Source organism: Alligator mississippiensis, chromosome 8 (genome assembly GCF_030867095.1).
Source record: "Alligator mississippiensis isolate rAllMis1 chromosome 8, rAllMis1, whole genome shotgun sequence".
Classification (NCBI taxonomy): domain Eukaryota; kingdom Metazoa; phylum Chordata; order Crocodylia; family Alligatoridae; genus Alligator; species Alligator mississippiensis.
The window spans coordinates 22328316-22346542 of record NC_081831.1 but is presented as its reverse complement, the minus strand read 5'-3'; the positions used below and the strand labels follow the sequence as shown (position 1 = coordinate 22346542).

Genomic DNA, 18227 nt, shown 5'->3' with positions numbered 1-18227 from the left:
CCCCGACCGGAAGTAGTGGCTGCTGGTGGCCCCCTTGACCTCCGCAGCGCGGGTCACGTGACGCCCGTCATGGCGGCCTCCATGGCGGGGGGCGGTGCGGGTGTCGCGCGGTGTCTGCTGCGCGGCGCGAGCCGGGGGCTGCAGCTGGCCCCTGCCCGGGGCTTCTGCGTGGCGGGTGAGCGCGGGGGGTCGTCGCTACGGTGACCGGGCTGTGGAGGGATATAGTATCCAGGGAGATGGGGTGGGGGACCTGTCTCCATGGAGAGACAGAGGTCTGGGGTGACCTGGAGATGGAAGGAGCCAGAGGAGGGGTAATCTTGGGTGGGAGACACCTCGTATCCATGTAGATGGAGGCAGGGTGGGGGTAGATCTTGTTGTGGAGATGGAGGGATAGGGGGACCTGGTTTCCATGGAGATGGGAGGGGCCAGGTGAGGGGGAGTTGGGGTTAGGTCCCTGGTCTCCACAGAGATGGCAGTGGGGCAGGGCTCATTGCCATGGAGAGAAATATCTAGGGGGTCTTGTGTAGTTGGGACAGGCCAGGAGAGTGGGGGCTGGAGGACACGATACCCCTGGAAATGGGGTGTGGGTTGACCCCAGGAGCAGACAGGGCTGCTGAGGGGAGGGTTGAGTCCCCCCTGAGAGTGGGGGGGGCTAGAGGCCCTGGGTGGGTGGAGCTCACTCCCTTGGCTGGGGGAGCAGTTCCAGACTGCTTCATGTAAACAACATCTGAGAGTGAAAGCGAAAGGAACCAGCCAGCTCATCATCCCCTCCTGCCCAGTCCTGCGCTGGGAGGGGCTGAGGGAATTAGTGGGACAGAATCTGCCTGGGGATAAAGCCCCTGTGGGAGACACGGGGTTAACAGCACTGTCTTCCCCAGGACCATCTGGGAGCCAGGCACAGGAGGAGGAGCCCTGCCCAGCTGAGCCTGTGGGTGCCATGTGAGTGCCAGGACCCTGGTAGGGCTGCACCCGTGGCCCCTTTGCAGCCATCCTCCCTGGGGGGAGGGAGGGGAGGTCCAAGTGGTCTGGGGTTGGCAGGAGCCTGGCAGAGCCAAGGTCCCTGTGCCTGCGCTTTTCTCCCAGCCCCCACAGGCTGTCCCAGTCTCCAATCCTTCTGCTGTTTACACAGGATAGGAGGGGTGAGGGCTGGGGACACCTGGGTTCTTCTGCTGGCCCTGGGCACAGCCCTCCCTTTGGTTCCTTCTCCCATGCGGAGTACAGCTGACCTTGGCTCTTGGGGGTCAGGTGTTGCTGAGTGCAAGAGCCACCCTGCAGTCAGTCTGGGCAGGTCTCCCAGCCCCAGGGGAAGTGCGAGGCACTGACACCCAAGCTGAGCCCTGCTGCTCAGACTCTTGTCCAGCTTTTCTGCATCCAGGCCACCCCCATGTGGGGCCCTTCCTTTTCCCACAGCCCCAAAGGCAGCGATTGCCAGTGCCTGCTGCTGGCAAGAGGTCCCAGGCCTGGTCCCACTCCCCTGATGCTCCTGTCTCTGGCTCCAGGGTGAACGTGGTGTTCATTGACCGCTCCGGGCACCGCATCCCAGTGCAGGGCCGTGTGGGTGACAACGTGCTGCACCTGGCACAGAGGCATGGCATTGAACTGGAAGGTGGGTGACCCATTATGACCCCCCTGCCCCCCCTCCAGCAGGGCAGAGAGGCAGGTGGCTCCAGCCCCTGTCCTCTTCTGGGTGCAAGGTTCTCTGGGTGAACCCTACTTTGTTCCTCCAGGTGCCTGTGAAGCCTCCCTGGCCTGCTCCACTTGCCATGTCTATGTGAAAGAGGCCTTTGTGGACAAACTGCCAATCCCTGATGAGAGGTAATGGCCCTTGTACCCACAGCCCAGCTGTGGCCTTCCCCCCACCCCAGCTGCCCCCTGTTCCCTCTGTGGGCTCCAACCCTGGCAGGAGGAAAAGAGGATTCCAGGCTGGCAACACCCCCAGGATGAGTGTTAGGAGCCAGGTAGTGTCCTTCCCCCACTCCCCCAGCTGGCTGTGGTCAGCCAGGGCATCCCCTTCCTCCAGGGGGCATCATGAACAGGAGCTGGGGGCTGGCTGCTCCAGGGCTTCTGCAGGCTGTAGCTTTCCCCACCCCCCACTCTTGCAGCTGGGACAAGGAATGGGAGCCTCCATCATGCCAAGTGCTGGCCAGACCCTGATGGATAATCAGGCCCCTTCCTATCCCCCCCCTCTGCTGCACACTCCAAAATGCCTCTGTCCCAGCAGCCAGGAGGAGCTTCCCTACCTCCCCTGGGTGGGAAAGATGCAGAAGCAACCCTTCTCACCCCCACAGAGAAGAGGACATGCTGGACATGGCCCCGCTGCTGCAGGAGAACTCCCGCCTGGGCTGCCAGATCATCCTCACCCCGGAGCTGGAGGGAGCAGAGTTCACCCTGCCCAAGATCACCAGGAATTTCTATGTGGATGGCCATGTTCCCAAGCCCCACTGAAGGTGGAGGGGGCCTCCACTTGGGTCCCTGTGGCCAGGCTGCAGTGAAGCCCTGGTGGGAAGTTGCTGCTCAATGCAGGACTGACTCCATGGGGGTTTCCACTCTCGTGCTTCAGGGGCTAAAGGGTCCAAGCTGCCCAGAGAGTGGCTGGGGAGTGGGGCAGCAGAGCCCCAACTAGCAGGGCTGCAATGATTCTAGAGGGTCCCCCCCCCTCCACCACACACCAAGGGGTATCTGGAAGGCAACTGTGGAGCTGAGGCAGAGAGATGCCTAGCCCGGGGCTGGCTGGGTGCGGGGTGCTGGCAGGCAGCCCTCACTGCTTCTCAGCCATTTGTGGCCCTTTTGCCATCATTCCCTTGGTGCCTGCAGCTCAGGCTGGACCTGAGCACGGGGGCTGCAGCCCTCCTGCACAATAAAGCTGGTGTTTGCAGAACATGACACATGGGCTCTTCATTGTTAGCCTTGCCTGGGCAGCAGGGAGTGGAGAGGCAACTCCCCACTGTGGGGTTGGGGTGGGTTTGCAGTAGTGGCACAGAGCTGTGCATGTGGGCATCAGGACCTGGGGCATCTAGCAATGCCTCCTGCATACTGCAGGTGGCCCCTGCTGCCCCCAACACTTCCTGTCCCAAGCTGTGAGCCACCCCGTCCCCAGAGGCTGCTCCATAGTACCAGTGAGCAAAGGGCCCCTGCCTGGGGCTTGGTCTTCACAAAAAGGGTCCATGCTGGGAGTGCCCTGGTGCCTGTAACTCATGACAGCACCTTCCAGGAAGAGGAGCATTGGAGTGGGAGGCACTCCCTGCCTTGAGTACCCCCCCACTTTGAGTCCAGGCCAGTTCTTAGCATGATTCCCAGCCCCACAGAGAATTCCCCCCCACTCCCATTCTGGCTCAGCTGCTGGAAAGGGGCCTTCTCTGCCTAGGGGATGCAGTGCATCTGGAGCTAAAGCAGGTACAGAATCTCCATGGGCCCCAGGCTTCAGCCTCCTCCGCCAGGAAAGCAGCCGGCCCACACTCACTGCTCTACACTGTCCTGTCTCTGAGTCTGCCTCTTTAGGGCTCTGGAGCTTCCCATCCTCTGAAGCCAGGCTGGTCCCAGTAGGCGTTTGTCTGGAGCTTGCTAGTGGGGTCAGCCCAGGCCATTTACCCACAGGTGAAGCCCTTAGACCTGTGTTTCTCCACCTCATGCACCCCCTGCCCTGCTTACACCAAGAGCCCCAGTATTTGGCTTCTACACTGTATCTGACTGCAGAGAAATGAGAATGACTTCATTTCTCCCTCCAGGGAACTACAGCAGGGTAGAAGATTGTATCTTGGCTGGAAATGCCCCCTAGCAAACAGGTGTGGGCATTTGCTAGTGTTGCCTGGCTCTGCCCCCCAGTCAGCACCTGGTAGGTACTCAGGAGCTCAGGCAGGTCTCCTGGGTGCTGGTTCATCTTTTCCTCAAGGAAAGAAGCCATCCAGGGAAACAGGCAGGCCTTGAGGAGCACAAGGAAGCCAGAAGCCTCCCAACAAAGCCCAGGTTGCTCACAGCTGCCAGGGCAAGACCTGAGCCTTAGACGCCAGTCAGGATGGGCCTCGGAGGTAGGTGGGATGGAGGAAGTCTAGAACACATCCCAGGCCTCTCCTCTGCCCGGATTCCCTCCAATCTCTCTCCCCCCACCCCTCCTGCGGGGCTGGGGGGGACGACAGACTTCCACCTACGTGGTCCGGGGAAACCAGGTCTGGCAGGACCCCTCCTCCACCCATGACTCCCAGGGGAGGCACCCAAGAGCTGGGCAGGGCCCCAGCTGGTCTCCTGGGCTTGTCCTGGAGCCTCCTGCCTGCTCCTGGTGATGAGGGGGGAATCCCCTTGCCCCCTCCTCCCAATCAGGAGAAGATTCACTCTTTGCACGGCGGTGCCCGGGGGCACTGGCTCCCGTGGGGCAGCGCTGGATGAGTCCCGCGGGGTGTGGGCTAAGCCCCAGGACCGGAGGCTGCGTCTTCCCTCGCGGCTCCTTATGGCCGCGGCGCTCGCTGCCCAGGTGTGCCGGGTTAAGGCCCCCGCCCCCGGCCTATCGTTCCCCGCCCCACTCCGGGCCTAGCTGTGGGCTGCGCCCGGCTCCCCGGGATGGAGCCCTCCTGGGAGCTTTTCCTCGACGGCCCCCCGCCGGACTTCTCCGTCCTGCAGCAGCTGCTCTGCCTGGAGCCGGAGCCCTGGAGCCCGGCCCCGGCCCCGGCCCCGGCCAGCCCGGCGGGGGGACCCAGGTCAGCCCTAGCAGGCGGCATGGCAGGGTTCAGATCAGCGCGGGGGGAAAGGGGACTCTATCCAGATCATCAGTCCCATGCTCCTGTTCCCTGGGTTGGGGGGGAAGGTCAATCCGGATCAGCCCCGTGCTCCTGTTCCCGGGGGACGGGGAGGGAGGGGTGTCAGTCCGGGTCAGGCCCCGGCGCGGCCCCGAGCAGGGAGGAATCCGGCCCCTGCGCCACCCTTGCCCGCCCAAGGGGCGCGGGTCAGATCCAGATCCCCGCGAGCCGCAGCCGCCGCTGTCATTGGCCGGGGCGGGGGTGCGGTGGGTGGGTGGCTCCCCTGAGGGGCCCCTGACGCTTGTCGTCTCCCCGCAGGCGCCCGCAGCCACAGCCGCCGCCGCCGCCCATCGCCGCGGCCTCGGGCCCGGCAGCCCCCGACGGCGGCGCGCTGCGCTTCCTGCGGGAGTCGGCCCGGCGCCTGCCCCCCGCGCCCGGCCCGCGCCAGCCCCCGCCCGGGCCGGCGGCCGGATCGGGCCCGTCGGTGCGCAGCGCCGAGCACCGCCCGGTCCGCAGCGCCATGGATGCGCTGCGCCTCATCAGTCTGCAGTGCAGCCGTCTGGGCGCCGAGCCGGGCCCCCGGCCCGCGGGCGGCCGGCGCGTCCCCCGCAAGCAGCCCCGGCCGCGGCGCGGCGCCGAGCCCCGCGACCCCTCGTTCCGCGGGGTGACGCTCCGCATGCGGCTCCGCCTGGGCCCCGCCGGCCCCGCGCTCCGCATCCGCCCGCGGTTCAGCAGGTACCGCCCGCCTGGCCGCGCCCGTCTCCGGCCCCTGACACTTGTCTGCCGGTCCCTGACCCACCTGCCTCCCTCCCCTCACACCCGTCCGCCTGCCTCTCCATTCCCTTAGGCCTCTGTCTGGCTGTTACCTCAGGCCCCATCACACCTTCACCTGCCCATCCCCTTACACCTGCCTGTCACCTACCTGTCTGTCCATTCCCTTAAGCATTTGTTTGTCTGTCTCTGACCCTCCACCCCCCTTGACAGTGGAGCAAGAATCCATTCAGTCCATTCCCTTACACATCCGACTGTCTATCCATCCCCTCACACCCTTGTCTGCCTGCCTGGCCATTGCCTTGGACATCTGTTACCTCAGACCCCTTACATACCTGTCTGTCTGCCTGCCCATTCTCTTAAACATTTCTCTCTCTCTCTTTCTCTCTCTGTTCCTCCATCCCTGTTGTTAGTGGAGAAGGGATCCATTCAGTCCTTTCCCTTACACATCTGTCTGTCTGCCCAACCCCTCACACCTGTCTGCCTGTCCATCCCTTTACGTACCAATTTGTCTGTCTGTCTCTCCCTCCCTCCCTCCCTCCACCCTGGTCGTGGAGCACGGATCCAACTAGGGTTCAGGTACTGGTGGGAGCAGACAGGGCTTCTTGTGCAAGGCTGCTTCTCCTCTACCCTGTGTGTGAGCATGTGTGTCCATCCATCCGTCCCTCCCTCCCTCCCTTGGCTGAGCTCTTCTTCCACCTCCTGCACCCACTGTGCTTGGGCTGGGCTGGGCTGGGGGGTGGGTCTTTGGGGCCTTGCACCGGTCCCCAGTGGCACCTTGGAGGGCAGGCTGGCTCAGACTGCAGCCCAGCCCCTTGGGGGCTTTGGGGGCAGTGAAGGAGCCTGGCAGTAGCCTGAGAGCAGGAGTTTGCCTTGCTGGAGTGGCTCCCAGAAGGGCTCTTGCACTTGGCTTCCTGCAGGCAGGGGGTGGAGGCTTTCCCCTGGGTGTCCTGGTAGCTGGCAGCTGATTTGCCCTCACTAGGCTCAGCCTGGAACTGAGGAACCACTTGTTCTCTGAAGGCAAAGGGCATTTATTTACTTATTTATTGATGGGTTTCTCAGCTGCCCTCCCCAGCATAGGCTCAGGGAAGTTCGTAGGTCAAGTACAGAACAATGCACAGACCAGGAGGGCAGAGAAGGAGACAAAACAGGTGGAAAACTCCCTGCCAGGGAATGCCACAGAGGACCTGATGCTGGCAAAGGGAACTGGAGGGACCAGGCACAGCTGTGGCTGGCCAGAGGCTGACAGAACAATGGCAGGGGGGATGCCAGACTTCAGGTCTGAAACCAGACCTCCAGGGACTGGGAATCCATGGGGCAGCACCTGCTGGTTGCCACTTTCCTGGCTCCTTCCCCTGGAGGGGCCAGCGCCTGAGCATGGTGCACTGTGAGCCCAACCTGCTTCTGCCGCGCTGTGCCCATATGGCCCCTTGACCTGTGGTCAAGCCTGGAAGCATGTGCATGTGTGGTGGGGGGGAAACAAGGAGCAAGGGAAGCTGCCTCTTAACCACTGATGGCTTGTTTTCTCTGCTTGGGAGGCTTGTTTTAAAGCCATGTTTAGCTGCAGGTGTTTTGTCACTGCCTTGAATTTGAAGCAATGCCTGATGCCAGCGAAACTTACCCAATCTTCTCTGTTCCCAGCCCAACATGTTGGAGGAGAAGAGGCCACCAAGCTAATCTCATTAAGCAGCTCTGCCTATCGAGGGAACTCAGCTCTGAGGATGAGCCGGACTCCCTGTCAGCACAGAGTAGGTTGCATTTCAGGGCATCTGTCATGGGGAGCATGGGTCAGTGTCTGGGTGAAACAGTCCTGTCCCCCACCCCACAATCCTACCTGAGGTCTGTATCCCCTGCCAGTCTCCTCCCAACCTTCAGACATGACCCACATGGCATGTCAGTGAGCTGGAGCACAAATTCTCAATCGGGGAGACACAGGATCATTTTAAGGGTGCCACACAGTACTAGTACTGTTAGGGATGCAAACCCTGGCACAGCCTTCCCCAGATAAACCCAGCAATTTCCAGGAGGAATCCACAGGCCCTGCTGGTATCTGTCCGAGTGCTTTGTGCTCTAGGTGGGATTTTCCCATAGTTAAGAAGCAGGCGAAGTTGTTTTTTTTTTTATTTAAACTAGGGTGCTGCTGCCTTCAGGGAAGTCACAGATAAGAGTCTGGAGGCTGAAGGGGGTGAGAACCCCCAGGCTTGATGTTAGGTGGGTAGCCCCATGCTGTGGTGCCTCCTTCATTTCAGAGAGGCAGGTGAGCTGGGGGGAATGGAATGGGACAAAGTTGCAGCTGCCTCTTTGCTACCATCCTGCTTTGTTTTGCTCTGTGTCTGGGAGCACAAATGACACACAAAGGCAGGGCAGGGGCACCTGAGGGACTATCTGATGCAGAGGCATTCATTACTGTTAGTCCACAGCAGTCGTTCTCAACCTCGGTAGACTCCAGGTTCCTCTTGAAAAATCCCTGCTCTTATTTTACACTGTTTTTGACTCCAGAAAATCCTAGAGCAATTTTTCTGTTGCAAAGAACTCAGGTAGACCCCAACAGGTCAGACGGGTTTTAACATAATGGACTTTTTGAAATCTCTGGGCTCCCCTGGGGAATCTGGTTTGCATACTTCACCATGTTACTGTAGCATGCCCCCCTTCCCTCCCCCCCCCCCCCCCGGGCACCCTTGAAAAGATCTCAAGGCAACCAAGGGCACTGCCCTACGGGGATTGGGAATCACTGGTCTATTAGGTGCCACTTCTTCAGGCTCACCCAGTGAACAAACTCGAATGCAAACTGCTGCCTTCCCTTGTGGGGACAGAACGCGGGTTTTGAAGTGAGGTGTCCATCATTACCAGGGAGGGCAATTGGCTACTGGGACAGCTGCGGCCAGAAGCCAAGTCCTCACTTCTTCATTCTTCCAGGCCTGGACTGGAGGCTTTTTCTGGAAGAGGCCTTTAGTCAGAGACAGGTGATGGGGCTCTGTGCTGGGGGCACCAGGTGGGAGTTTGGTCTGGGGAGATGACAGCACCTGGTCTGGCTGGATTGCTACAGCACAGCCATGGGGCAGCCTGGGTTCAGTTCCTCCTCTCTCCCTTCAGGGGGCAAGTGCTGTGCTTCCTGCAAGACGCAGAAGACGCCTCTGTGGAGAATTGCAGAGGATGGGACCCCGCTTTGTAATGCTTGTGGCATCAGGTACCTGGGAGGACAGTGAGTCACCCCAACCTCTGATTGTGTGGGAGGAGGACAGGGGTCTTAATCCAGATTAAGGTACCAATTTAAGTGACTAGGCTTTGAGGGCCCAGTGCCCTGTGGCTTCCATGGACACAGCGCTGGTGTCCCAGGGCTGCAGGGTACCACAGGCTCATCCCATCCAGCACTGGGACAGGAAACCATTTACCATGGACATATCTAGGATTTTGAAAAGGGGAGTGAAGATGGGTGGCACATCTAACAACACAACCCACAAGGCTCAGTCCTTGGACAGGTGCTGTTCAATGTCTTCATCAGTGACTTGGATGAGGGCGTGGAAAGCACTCTGTCCAAATTCACAGATGATACCAAATTATGGGGTAAAGTTAACACACCAGAGGGTAGGAAACAAATCCAGGTGGATCTGGATACGTTGGAAAAGTGGGCAGAACAGAATAGGATGCAGTTCAATAAGGACAAATGCAAGGTGCTGCACCTAGGGAGAAGGAATCACCAGCATGCTTACAGGCTGAGGGAAGACCTCAGCAGCACAGCAACGGAAAGTCATTGTTGACTCCAAAATGAACATGAGTCGTCAGTGTGACAAAGTGATAAGTAAAGCTAACCACACTTTATCATGCATTAGCAGGTGCATGACAAACAGGTCCAAGGAGGTGATACTTCCCCTTTATGCAGCATTGGTTAGACCGCAGTTGGAGTACTGCATCCAGTTTTGGGCGCCACACTTCAAAAGGGATGTGGACAACCTAAGAGGGCCCAGAGGAGGGCCACTCGTATGGTTAGGGACCTGCAGGCAAAGCCCTACGAGGAGAGATTGAGGGCCCTGGATCTCTTCAGCCTCCGCAAGAGAAGGCTGAGAGGTGATCTTGTGGTCTCCTACAAATTTATCAAGGGGGTGCTGCAAGAAATAGGCGATGCTCTGTTTACCAGAGCACCCCTTGGAGTAGCTAGGAACAATGGCCACAGACTGACGGAGAGCAGATTTAACTTAGATATTAGAAAGAACTTCTTTATGGTAAGGGTTGCCAAAATCTAGAGTCAGCTTCCAAGGGAGCTGGTGCTCTCCCTTACCTTGGGAGTCTTTAAGAGGAGGCTAGACATACATCTGGCTGGGGTCATCTGACCCCAGCACTTTTTCCTGCCCAGGGCAGGGGATCAGACTCAATGACCTGCTAAGGTCTCTTCCGACCCAAACATCTATGAATCTATGAACATGCACACTTTTCTTCAGTGAAAGCAAAACCAGATGCTTCACTAATATGTTAGGGGGGCTGGCACTGTATAATTCAGTTTAGGATCCAGCTACTGGAACATGCACTGAGTAGCTAGAGTATATGTAAAGTTTTCAAAAAACACAACTAGGTAAAATGTAATCAAAGGATATTGTCTCATTAGTCCTGGAATTATTATAGTTAAATGAATGTCTCTTATTCAGATTCATAAAACAAAATCTATCCTTCTTGTGCGTCTTGACAGTATCTCCAATACTTTGCATCAATACCGCCAATACATCATTTCTGGGCTTGGGTATTTAATTGGTCAAATAAAGTTTGGTTAATTGACCAGTCAAATATTGATCAAACATTGTAAAAAAATTGTCAGTAGGTCCCAATAATACACAGAAAAAGCACATATTTTCTGTGTCAAAAACAATAAAATAACATATTTCTGTCAAGAAAACTACAAAAAGTGGGGTTTTTTTTTGTAAAATTGCTATAATCTTTGACCAGTCAAAAATATGCAGTCAATTAACTAGTCAATTGACAATATTTGACTGGTCAATTGAATAGCTTGCCATCCCTAGTCATTTCTACATCTGAGTTAATAGGACCACACCCAAGTTAAAATTTTTAGTTAGAGCTAAAAACGGTCTTCAGGGCTGTGAAATAGTAGAGGCGTGACCAGAAGGCCTAGCAGACAGGAAGGTTGCAAAAGAAAGTGTAGTTTGAATAGCAGAAAATCAAGGCCACAAAAAGGAGAGTGGATTGTTCACACCTGTGGAGTAGAGAGAGATGAGCAAGAACCAGGGAGGTGACAATGAGCCATGAAGTCAATTGACTCCTTCAGATTCCATTATAAGACAGGTGAATCCCTCAGCCCCAGACTGATGAAGTGCATGAGCATTTGCTTCTACAGGTCTTTAGGAGAGCTCAGACCAGGGCATTTGCCTGGCAAGCTCTTGCCCTGGCTCTGGCCACTGTAGCTTCCCACTGTGGCAGCACAGACCTCACTAGCAAATCTCATGGAGACAGCTGCGGCCAAGATATGCTAGGTTTCTGGGGGCATCAGTGAGAGGAGTCCAAGTGCTTGCAGCAAGCTCATTGTTTCAGACTCCTACTTGCCACTTCCAAGAGTTGCAGGAGGTGTTTGTTAAACATAAATAATATCCTGCCTGCTGAGAGCAGTTTGCAGCAGTTTTATGGACCCTCAGATTTCAGGATTGAGAGATGCTGAAACCAGTTCTTGAGGTGCAAAAGAAATAGCGATGTGCATCCAAGTGTAGATGGTGCCAACCAAGAAGATCACAGGTGTCTATGACAAATGCCAGGTGCAGCCTGTGAGCACCTGAGAAGCAGGGCTGTGGCCTTCCAGCCCCCATGCCTTAGACACACCCAGATCTGGGATGGCTTAGGCAGGGATAAGTCTGATTTGAAAAGGGTGGACTCCTGGGGACCTTTTCCAGCCCTATTTTGCTTCAATTCTAAGTGACCTCCCCCCCGCAGCAAAGTTTTTATGCCTCACTGGGCTGGAAACCAGTGTTTGTTTTGTCTTTGTGAAATTCTCCTTTTCTGAATGGATTTCATGGCTGTGGGTCCGTGTTTCAGTGCTGGTGGTGGCCGAGCTCTGAATAAGCCTGGCAGGCTCATCTTAGAGGCTCATTTCCAGAGATCCTTTCCCTCCTTCCGTCCTTTTCTTGTCTTGCCTCCACCCTTTCCCCAAAATGGCAACATGGCAGTTTCCCCATAGGTACAAGAAGTACCGGATCCGGTGTTTCCGTTGCTGGAACATCCCGAGGAAAAACAGAAAGTTACACTCATGGTGCCCTAAGTGCGGAGAAAGGCTCCATCTGGCAGTGGCTATGCCGAGAAGCAGGAAAAGGTGATTTCCTTCTTTTTCTTCTGAAATTGTGCTGAGGCTGAGGAAGTCCAACAGCCTTGTTTGTCAAGGGCTCTTCCACTCCCTGTGCTGCCGAAGCCACGGGCCTAACCTGGGGGTCATAGTTCTGAATGAAGCCTTCTTTCTCAACAACAGCTAAGTGGCTGTGGTCAAATGCACTGGGCAGTGTCCCTGGATAATGCCCAGGTGCTGCAGTTCCACTGCAGCCAGTGACCTGATGCACACAAGTTTGCCCAGAGATGGTTTTTTGCCCTGGAAAACACCACTTTCCCCCATGTATCCACCCCCTGCTGGAACTCCCACTCTGATTTGGTTACAAGAGGTGGCATTGCTATAGAAATCTTCCCAGGTTGTCTTTCTCTGGCCCACTGCAGAGAGTCCTGGACATGAGAGATGTGGGCTCTGCCACCACTTGACTGTGTGACCTTGGCCATGTCACTGCTTGCTGTGACTTAGTTTCCCCCTCTGCTCCCCACTCCTCATCTATTTACATAGTGAACACTGGGCTGGGGATGCTCTTTGGCTGTGGGCTTGTACAACTCCTGCTGCCCAGTCTTTCCCAAAGCCTCTCAGGGGTTCTGTGGCACATGTAGATAAGGAGTAAGGACCCCTGGCTCTTTCTGTAAAGGAGGTGCCCACCGGCCTGACCCCTCTTTTACAGGCCGTCAGCTTCAAGGAGGCCCCTCCTGTTCTGTCTTCCAGAAAAGGCGATGATGACATCCTGACACCTCCCATCAAGGTCCTCTACTGTTAACTGTGTGGGGGCAGTTCGATGAAGGGTTTGGCCAACTTGGCAGGCCCAAGGCATCATTCTCAGGAGTGGGCATGGCTACAAAGCAGGCACCAGCTCCATTCAGCTGCCCTCCTGAGCCTACTCTGGCTGCTCAGTACCGAGAGCACAACTCTGGCTTGCATGGGCTGCCCAGATGTTGGGGCTTGATGGCAACTCCTGGGTCTTGCAGGGCTGACAGCGCTGCCAAGGTAAATCCTGAGATCATCCTTGGAGCAACAGCAGAATGTGAGGCGGTGGGGAGGGAGAACTTTCAGGCCGGTCACTCCGCAGCCAAGCAGCAATCTGCATCTCCTCTGCCCTGATAGTCCTGGAACTCCCTGCCAGTCAGCTATTTCTGGAGCCCCTTGGTCCAGCATGAAAACCCAGAGAGAAGAACCAGCTGCCAAAGTGCTTGGGAAAGAACAAGGTTTCTTCATTAAACTGTGACCCTGGTTTGTTGCCGTCTCAAGAGCGGCCACCCTGGCTGCTGGCCTGAGACAAACGCTGCTAGTGTTTGACAAACTCTTGCTACTATGGACCAAAAACAGCTTTTCCTCGAAGGTTTGTGAAGTTTTTTAAGTGACATCTGTTGCCCCTGCAGTGGAGACCTTCCCCATGTGACACGTGGGTGTCTCCCAGACTCTGTAGAGTACTTTTTCTCTAGAATGGACTGAAATGTCCTTTCTAGTTGCTTGTTTAACCATGAAGCTGGTGAGGTGGGGAGCAGTCCCATGGATCTGCCTTCATATCCCAGCTGCCTTGGGGACCCACTCCCTTTCTGAGCCTCCAGAGCCCAGGGCAAGGCCCATTCACATGTCACACGTGGTGCGTGCCTGTGCTCTGCATGCTTGTGTATCGGTGGAACTATGTATTTTTGCAGCAGAGCACCAGAATGTGGTGTCACGGAGTGAGGCCTGTTCAGAGTGGTGATGTGTTTTCCTTTTGGGTGCACAAGTTTTTGCACGGTGGTGGGGGAGGGAGGGAGAGGGAGGAGTTTGGGGCAGGGCCCGGGGGTCTTCTAGGGGTTTTGCGGCAGCAAGTTATGTTGTGAGCCGCGGTTACACTTTGCAATAAAACTTCCTGGTTGTCACTGGAGGGATCCAGCCCTGGGGTATCTCTCTTGAGGGCTGGTGCTGGGGTGTGGTGAGAAGCCAGGGCTCCACACCAGCTGGAAAGGACTACAGGAGCTCATGCCTGGTCCAGTTTCCTGCTTGGGGGGCAAAGCCAGGACCCAGCCCTGCTTTAGAGGGCCCTGGGCTGGATGCACCTGGCGTGGCCCAGGCATGTGTTCCGCGATTCAGAGCCAGGCCACAGGGTGGTGCTACCATCTTTGCCAGCTGGAGGCTCCAAACCATGTCTGGAAGCTGCAGGAAGCCGGTGATTTCTGCCCCACCCAGAGCAGAGGTCAAGGTCCTTCCTTTGCAGGAATTCCTGTTTTCAGCTGAAGCCTGGTGACCAGGGACATGGAGCACACGCCTGACCACGCCTAGACCAGGCGCCAGCTGCTCATGCAGGGCCCAACACACTCTAAGCGTGTGCCCTGAGCTCTGGAAGAGCACCTAGCATGGGGTGGGTGGGAAGACGCTTGGTGAAGCCCTGTGGCAGCATGTTCAGAGCTGCTGTCTGCACATGGCAGGGACTTGGGCATGTATGTGGCTTTGCTCATGTGATGCCCATGGGCTTTTCAGGGCCTACGGGCTGCAGCAGCAGGGGCAAGAGTCAGCTGCTGAGCGACTGCAGCTCTACGTGCACCTGGGGGTGGGAGGCTGGTGCCTGGCTGGGCCTGGATCTCCCTACCCTTCTTGAGAGCTCAATGTAGGGAGTTAAGGTCAAAGCCAAGGGGCAGGGGAGGGAGGTAGCAGGGTCATAGCTCAGGGTGGCACCAGACAGGACAGGGAGGAAGGAAGGGAATGACTCCCAGAGATGCAGGGAGGGGGTGTTGGGTGCATATGGGGAGTGGGGAAGAGGAACAAGTACTGAGGGTACACTAAGCCTGGGCAGGGAAAAGGAAGGGTACTGCCAGCCCCACGTCCCCCTCCCCAGCTCCCCAAACTGGAGACTGAGCAGGCAGGGGGAAGATTTGAGTATGGAGGGAGGTCAGAACCACCCTGCTACAGGGCAGCAGCCTAGGAAGTGTCCCTCCGCCCCCTCGTCTAGCTTTTGCAGCCTCTTGGGGCTCTGCACGGGTGTTGGCCCAAGAAGGGGGCGGAGGGGTGAACGCACACAACCTCCCCAGTGTTCAAAGTCATGTTCCACCCTCTGGGTCTGAGCGAGGTGCAGGGGTGGGGAGCAGCGCAGGGAGCGGGGCAGTGCTCCATGCTGGTTATGGTAGCTGTGGCCACAGGGCAGCAAAGACACATGTTGCTGCTTGGGAACGGGTTGGGGGGCAGGGATTCTCCATAGTGGGGAGTTGGTGGGGGAATAGGCATGGGCATAGTGTTCTCCATGGTGGGGACACCTGGTTGTGGGGGGAGTCCATTAGCAGGGGGGGGCCATGGGGTGCTCCATGGGGGGGGGGTCTTTGGGGGTTGTTGGAGGGCATGGGTGCTTCAATGGGAGTGGGGTCTGGCAAGGGGAATCTATTGACGGGGGCCTATGGGATGCTCTGTAGGGGAGTGGAAAGCCATGGGGTTTTCTTTGTGGGGTTGGGAGTCTGGCACAGAGGATCTCTGGGCAGGATCCAAGGGTGGGGGTCTCCACTGTGGTGAGAGTCATGTAGGTGGCTGGAGGAGGTTGAGGGGGGAAGAGCCATGGGGGTGGTCCATGGGTGGGGGCATGGGTTGGTCCCAATGGGAGGGGTATGCATGTGTCTGGTGGGGGCTGGCTATGGTAAGGCTACTCAAATTGAGGGGGTGGTGCTGGCAGGGCAGGGGTCACAGTATGTCTTGAGGGGGTGGTGACCAGGGGTGCTGCTCTGCCTGTGTCTGGGCAGGTGGGGGTGGCAGTGTGTGTGTGTGGTGGGGGGGGATGTCTGGCCTCAGGGGGCAGCTGCACTGTGGCTTCATCAGGGCAGCCTGGGGGGAGGGGGGGTCCAAGTTGCCCCCACCAGGAGAAGGGAGTAGGCATAATTTCTGGAAGTTGGGACAGAGCCTCCCCATCAAACCCCACCACCAATGGCCCCAACCCCGCCCCCCCACCTCAATTGTTTGGGGCTGAATTTGCCCCCGGGACCCCTCCCAGCCCCAGTGGGAAGGCACCTGAGCCAGGTTCCAGCCCCCCCCCCCCCCATTTTGCCTTATTACTGGGCTTACTCAAGGCCCCTTCTCACAGCTGCCTGCTTTAGACAGTGACTCCCTGCCCCAAGCCCCAAATGGCTCCAGGCCCCCTGTGCTGCCAGAGCCCTCAAGTCCTACTCCCATGCTCTGCCCACAAGTCAACTATGCCCTCCTGCCCCTGTGACAAAGAGGGGCAGCCCCAGGCTGAGCTGAGCACCATTCCTTCCCCCAGGGACTCCAGCAAGGCTCTTGTTAAGCCAAGGGACACAAAGGGAAGACAGAGACCATGGTGTAGATGCAGCTACCCCACAGGGCTGGCTTAGCTTGAGGGGGTGGGGGGATGTTACCAGGCATGCTATGAGGTGCAGCTCCATTCATGTGGGGAGGGCTGACCTCCCCCCGCATGCTGCAGCCATGGCCAGCACATCTCTGCACGGGGCCCAAGGACTCAGACCTGTTCAAGGGAATTCACATGCATGTGCAAAGTGACATGCATGACAGGGCCTGCCCCTGATGCCGAGCAGACACTCACAGGCACCAGGATAGCCCCTGCCACCTCTTGCTGCTTGCTTTAATACTGAACTTAAGCCCGTAGGTCTGGTCCATGCAGTGTCCGTGGAACTTATGCAACGCAGCCAAATCCATCTCCCGTGGATGGAGCCAGTGCTGGGGGACCAGCATCCATCCTTCTAGTCAAGTCCCAGCTGTTGCCTTTGTGCCCTGTTCCAAGCATTCTGCAGGCAGGCGGCAGCAGGACTCTCACATTCTCACTGGGAGTTCTGATAGTGCAGAGACCCCCAGCTGAGACTTAGGTGTGGGCTGCACCAGGTGGACAGGGGCCCTGCTCCCTGAAGCCATGTCTAGGAAGGCTTCAGTGACAGCTTGATACTGTCAGTTGTGGTGTCTGCAGTGAAAAACGGGCTCTGCTTAATGGACCCAATCCCCAACTGGCTTGATTCTGTTCCCTCAGGCCTGTGCAGGGTACCATGTGCTCTGACAGCCTCAGCTAGTCCTTTCCCCACAGCAGGGGAGCAGGCGCCCAGCCCCTGTGGGGATTTGAAAGCTATAGCACAGGGGCCCAGTGGGGATCCAAGGGGCTTGGAGGCCTGGGGGCTGCCAGCTGAGGCAGGGTAGGAGCCTTGGGTCAGCCCATGGCCCACTTGGAGGCCTATGGCATCCAGCTCACCCAGACCTCTGTCGGTGGGTGGCTTCGGAGTTCTCCATATCACAGATGTTGTACTCACCCTTTTTGCAGGCTGCGGTCTTGAGGTAGATGAAGAAGCCTGTCCCAGCCACAGTCAGCACCACTGTCAGGTCATACTTCCAGCCCCAACAGACCTGGGAAGGGGAGACCAGGGGACATGACAAAGGTTACCGAGTGGGACCATAGCAGAGAAAGGCTCACAAGACCCTCCAGCCAGGAACTTCCAGAGCTGAGTCCCAGCAGGAGCACTAGCATAGCCCAGTCCCCATTCCCAGCCTAGGCTGCAGCCAACACCCAGCACCTCAGGAGAAGGCTTAAAACCCCTTGATACACATACCAGAAAGGGGGCATGGTGGGGGGGGTGTGCAAACCAGCAAAACCCAGATGCCTGGGAAATCCCCACAGCAGAGCACAGGCATCACTGAGCCTAGATCATCCCCCACCAGGGGCTCTCCACCCTCTTCTCAAACCCCTCCAGTGATGGAGAGGCCACAACCTCCCTGGGGGTCTCTTTTACTGCCTCCCTCCTCTGATGGCAAAGACATTTTTCCTGAGGGAAAAGTGAAGGATCTCCAGTTTCCTACATGCCCCCAGCCCCAGCTCCAGCCCCATCCCTGCATCCTTACTTGCCACCTAGATAGTGATGTACTACACATGTGAGGTGCAGGGGTTGGCAGCTGTGCAGACATAGGTCCCAGAGTTGTGCACCCTGGTGCCTGACAACATCACAGTGCTGTTGTCAGCTGAGTAGTTGAGGTTAGGGGCCATGGGCAGCACCCAGCTGTAGGCAGGCACTGGAGATCCCTTGGCACTGCAGTGGATGCTGAAGTCAGAGCCCTGAGGGATGGCTGGACATCCAGGGCTGAGACCACAGGACTGTTTGGGAAGAGAGAATGGCAGTCATAGTGGGCTCAGGCCCCGGCCTATGCTTCATTTACACATGGCCTAGACCCAAGCCCCTAGGGTGCCATCCCTCCCCATCCCACAGCCTCCAGCCAGGTTGAGGCTGGAGTGGATTTGGGAGATTGGTGCTCTACTCCTAGCTCTGCCACTGATGTCCTGCTATGACATAAGGTGCATCCCTGTTTCTGTTGGCTTCCTCCTTGGCCACAGAGGGCCTTAATAAACAGCGGGACCTAGGGCTGCAGCAGCCAAGGGGCACATGGGCTGGGAGCAGGGGTTTCCCTCTGTACTCAGCTGCAGCACCAGGGCAAGA

General features: G+C 57.4%; 1 protein-coding gene and 1 long non-coding RNA gene across 4 annotated transcripts in view; one reads left to right on the top strand and one right to left on the bottom strand.

Moving 5' to 3' along the window:
* Positions 1-39: 39 nt before the first annotated feature.
* Positions 40-13152, top strand: FDX2 (ferredoxin 2). Of its 2 annotated transcripts, none has more exons than XM_059732226.1 (5): positions 40-175; positions 879-939; positions 1500-1606; positions 1728-1815; positions 2289-2883. In XM_059732226.1, exons 1-5 carry the CDS (start codon positions 70-72, stop codon positions 2443-2445), a joined length of 519 nt encoding a protein of 172 aa, XP_059588209.1. In that variant the 5' UTR covers positions 40-69; the 3' UTR covers positions 2446-2883. The 2 variants fall into 2 exon arrangements, with proteins under 2 accessions (XP_059588209.1, XP_059588208.1); XM_059732225.1 differs by lacking the exons at positions 40-175; positions 879-939; positions 1500-1606; positions 1728-1815 and adding exons at positions 7140-7246; positions 8592-8689; positions 11675-11802; positions 12482-13152 and having other exon boundaries at positions 2448-4688.
* The window catches only part of LOC132252108 (uncharacterized), a 6855-nt gene continuing 1571 nt past the window's right edge, over positions 12944-18227 (bottom strand). Inside the window, exons 2-3 of one of the 2 annotated variants that reach the window (XR_009463860.1) lie at positions 17052-17145; positions 12944-13003 (exon numbers count right to left, since the gene is read on the bottom strand). This is a non-coding gene — a long non-coding RNA (uncharacterized LOC132252108). Of the gene's footprint in view, positions 13004-15830; positions 16262-17051; positions 17146-18227 lie in introns of those variants that run through there. The other variant, XR_009463861.1, reaches the window with a different exon arrangement.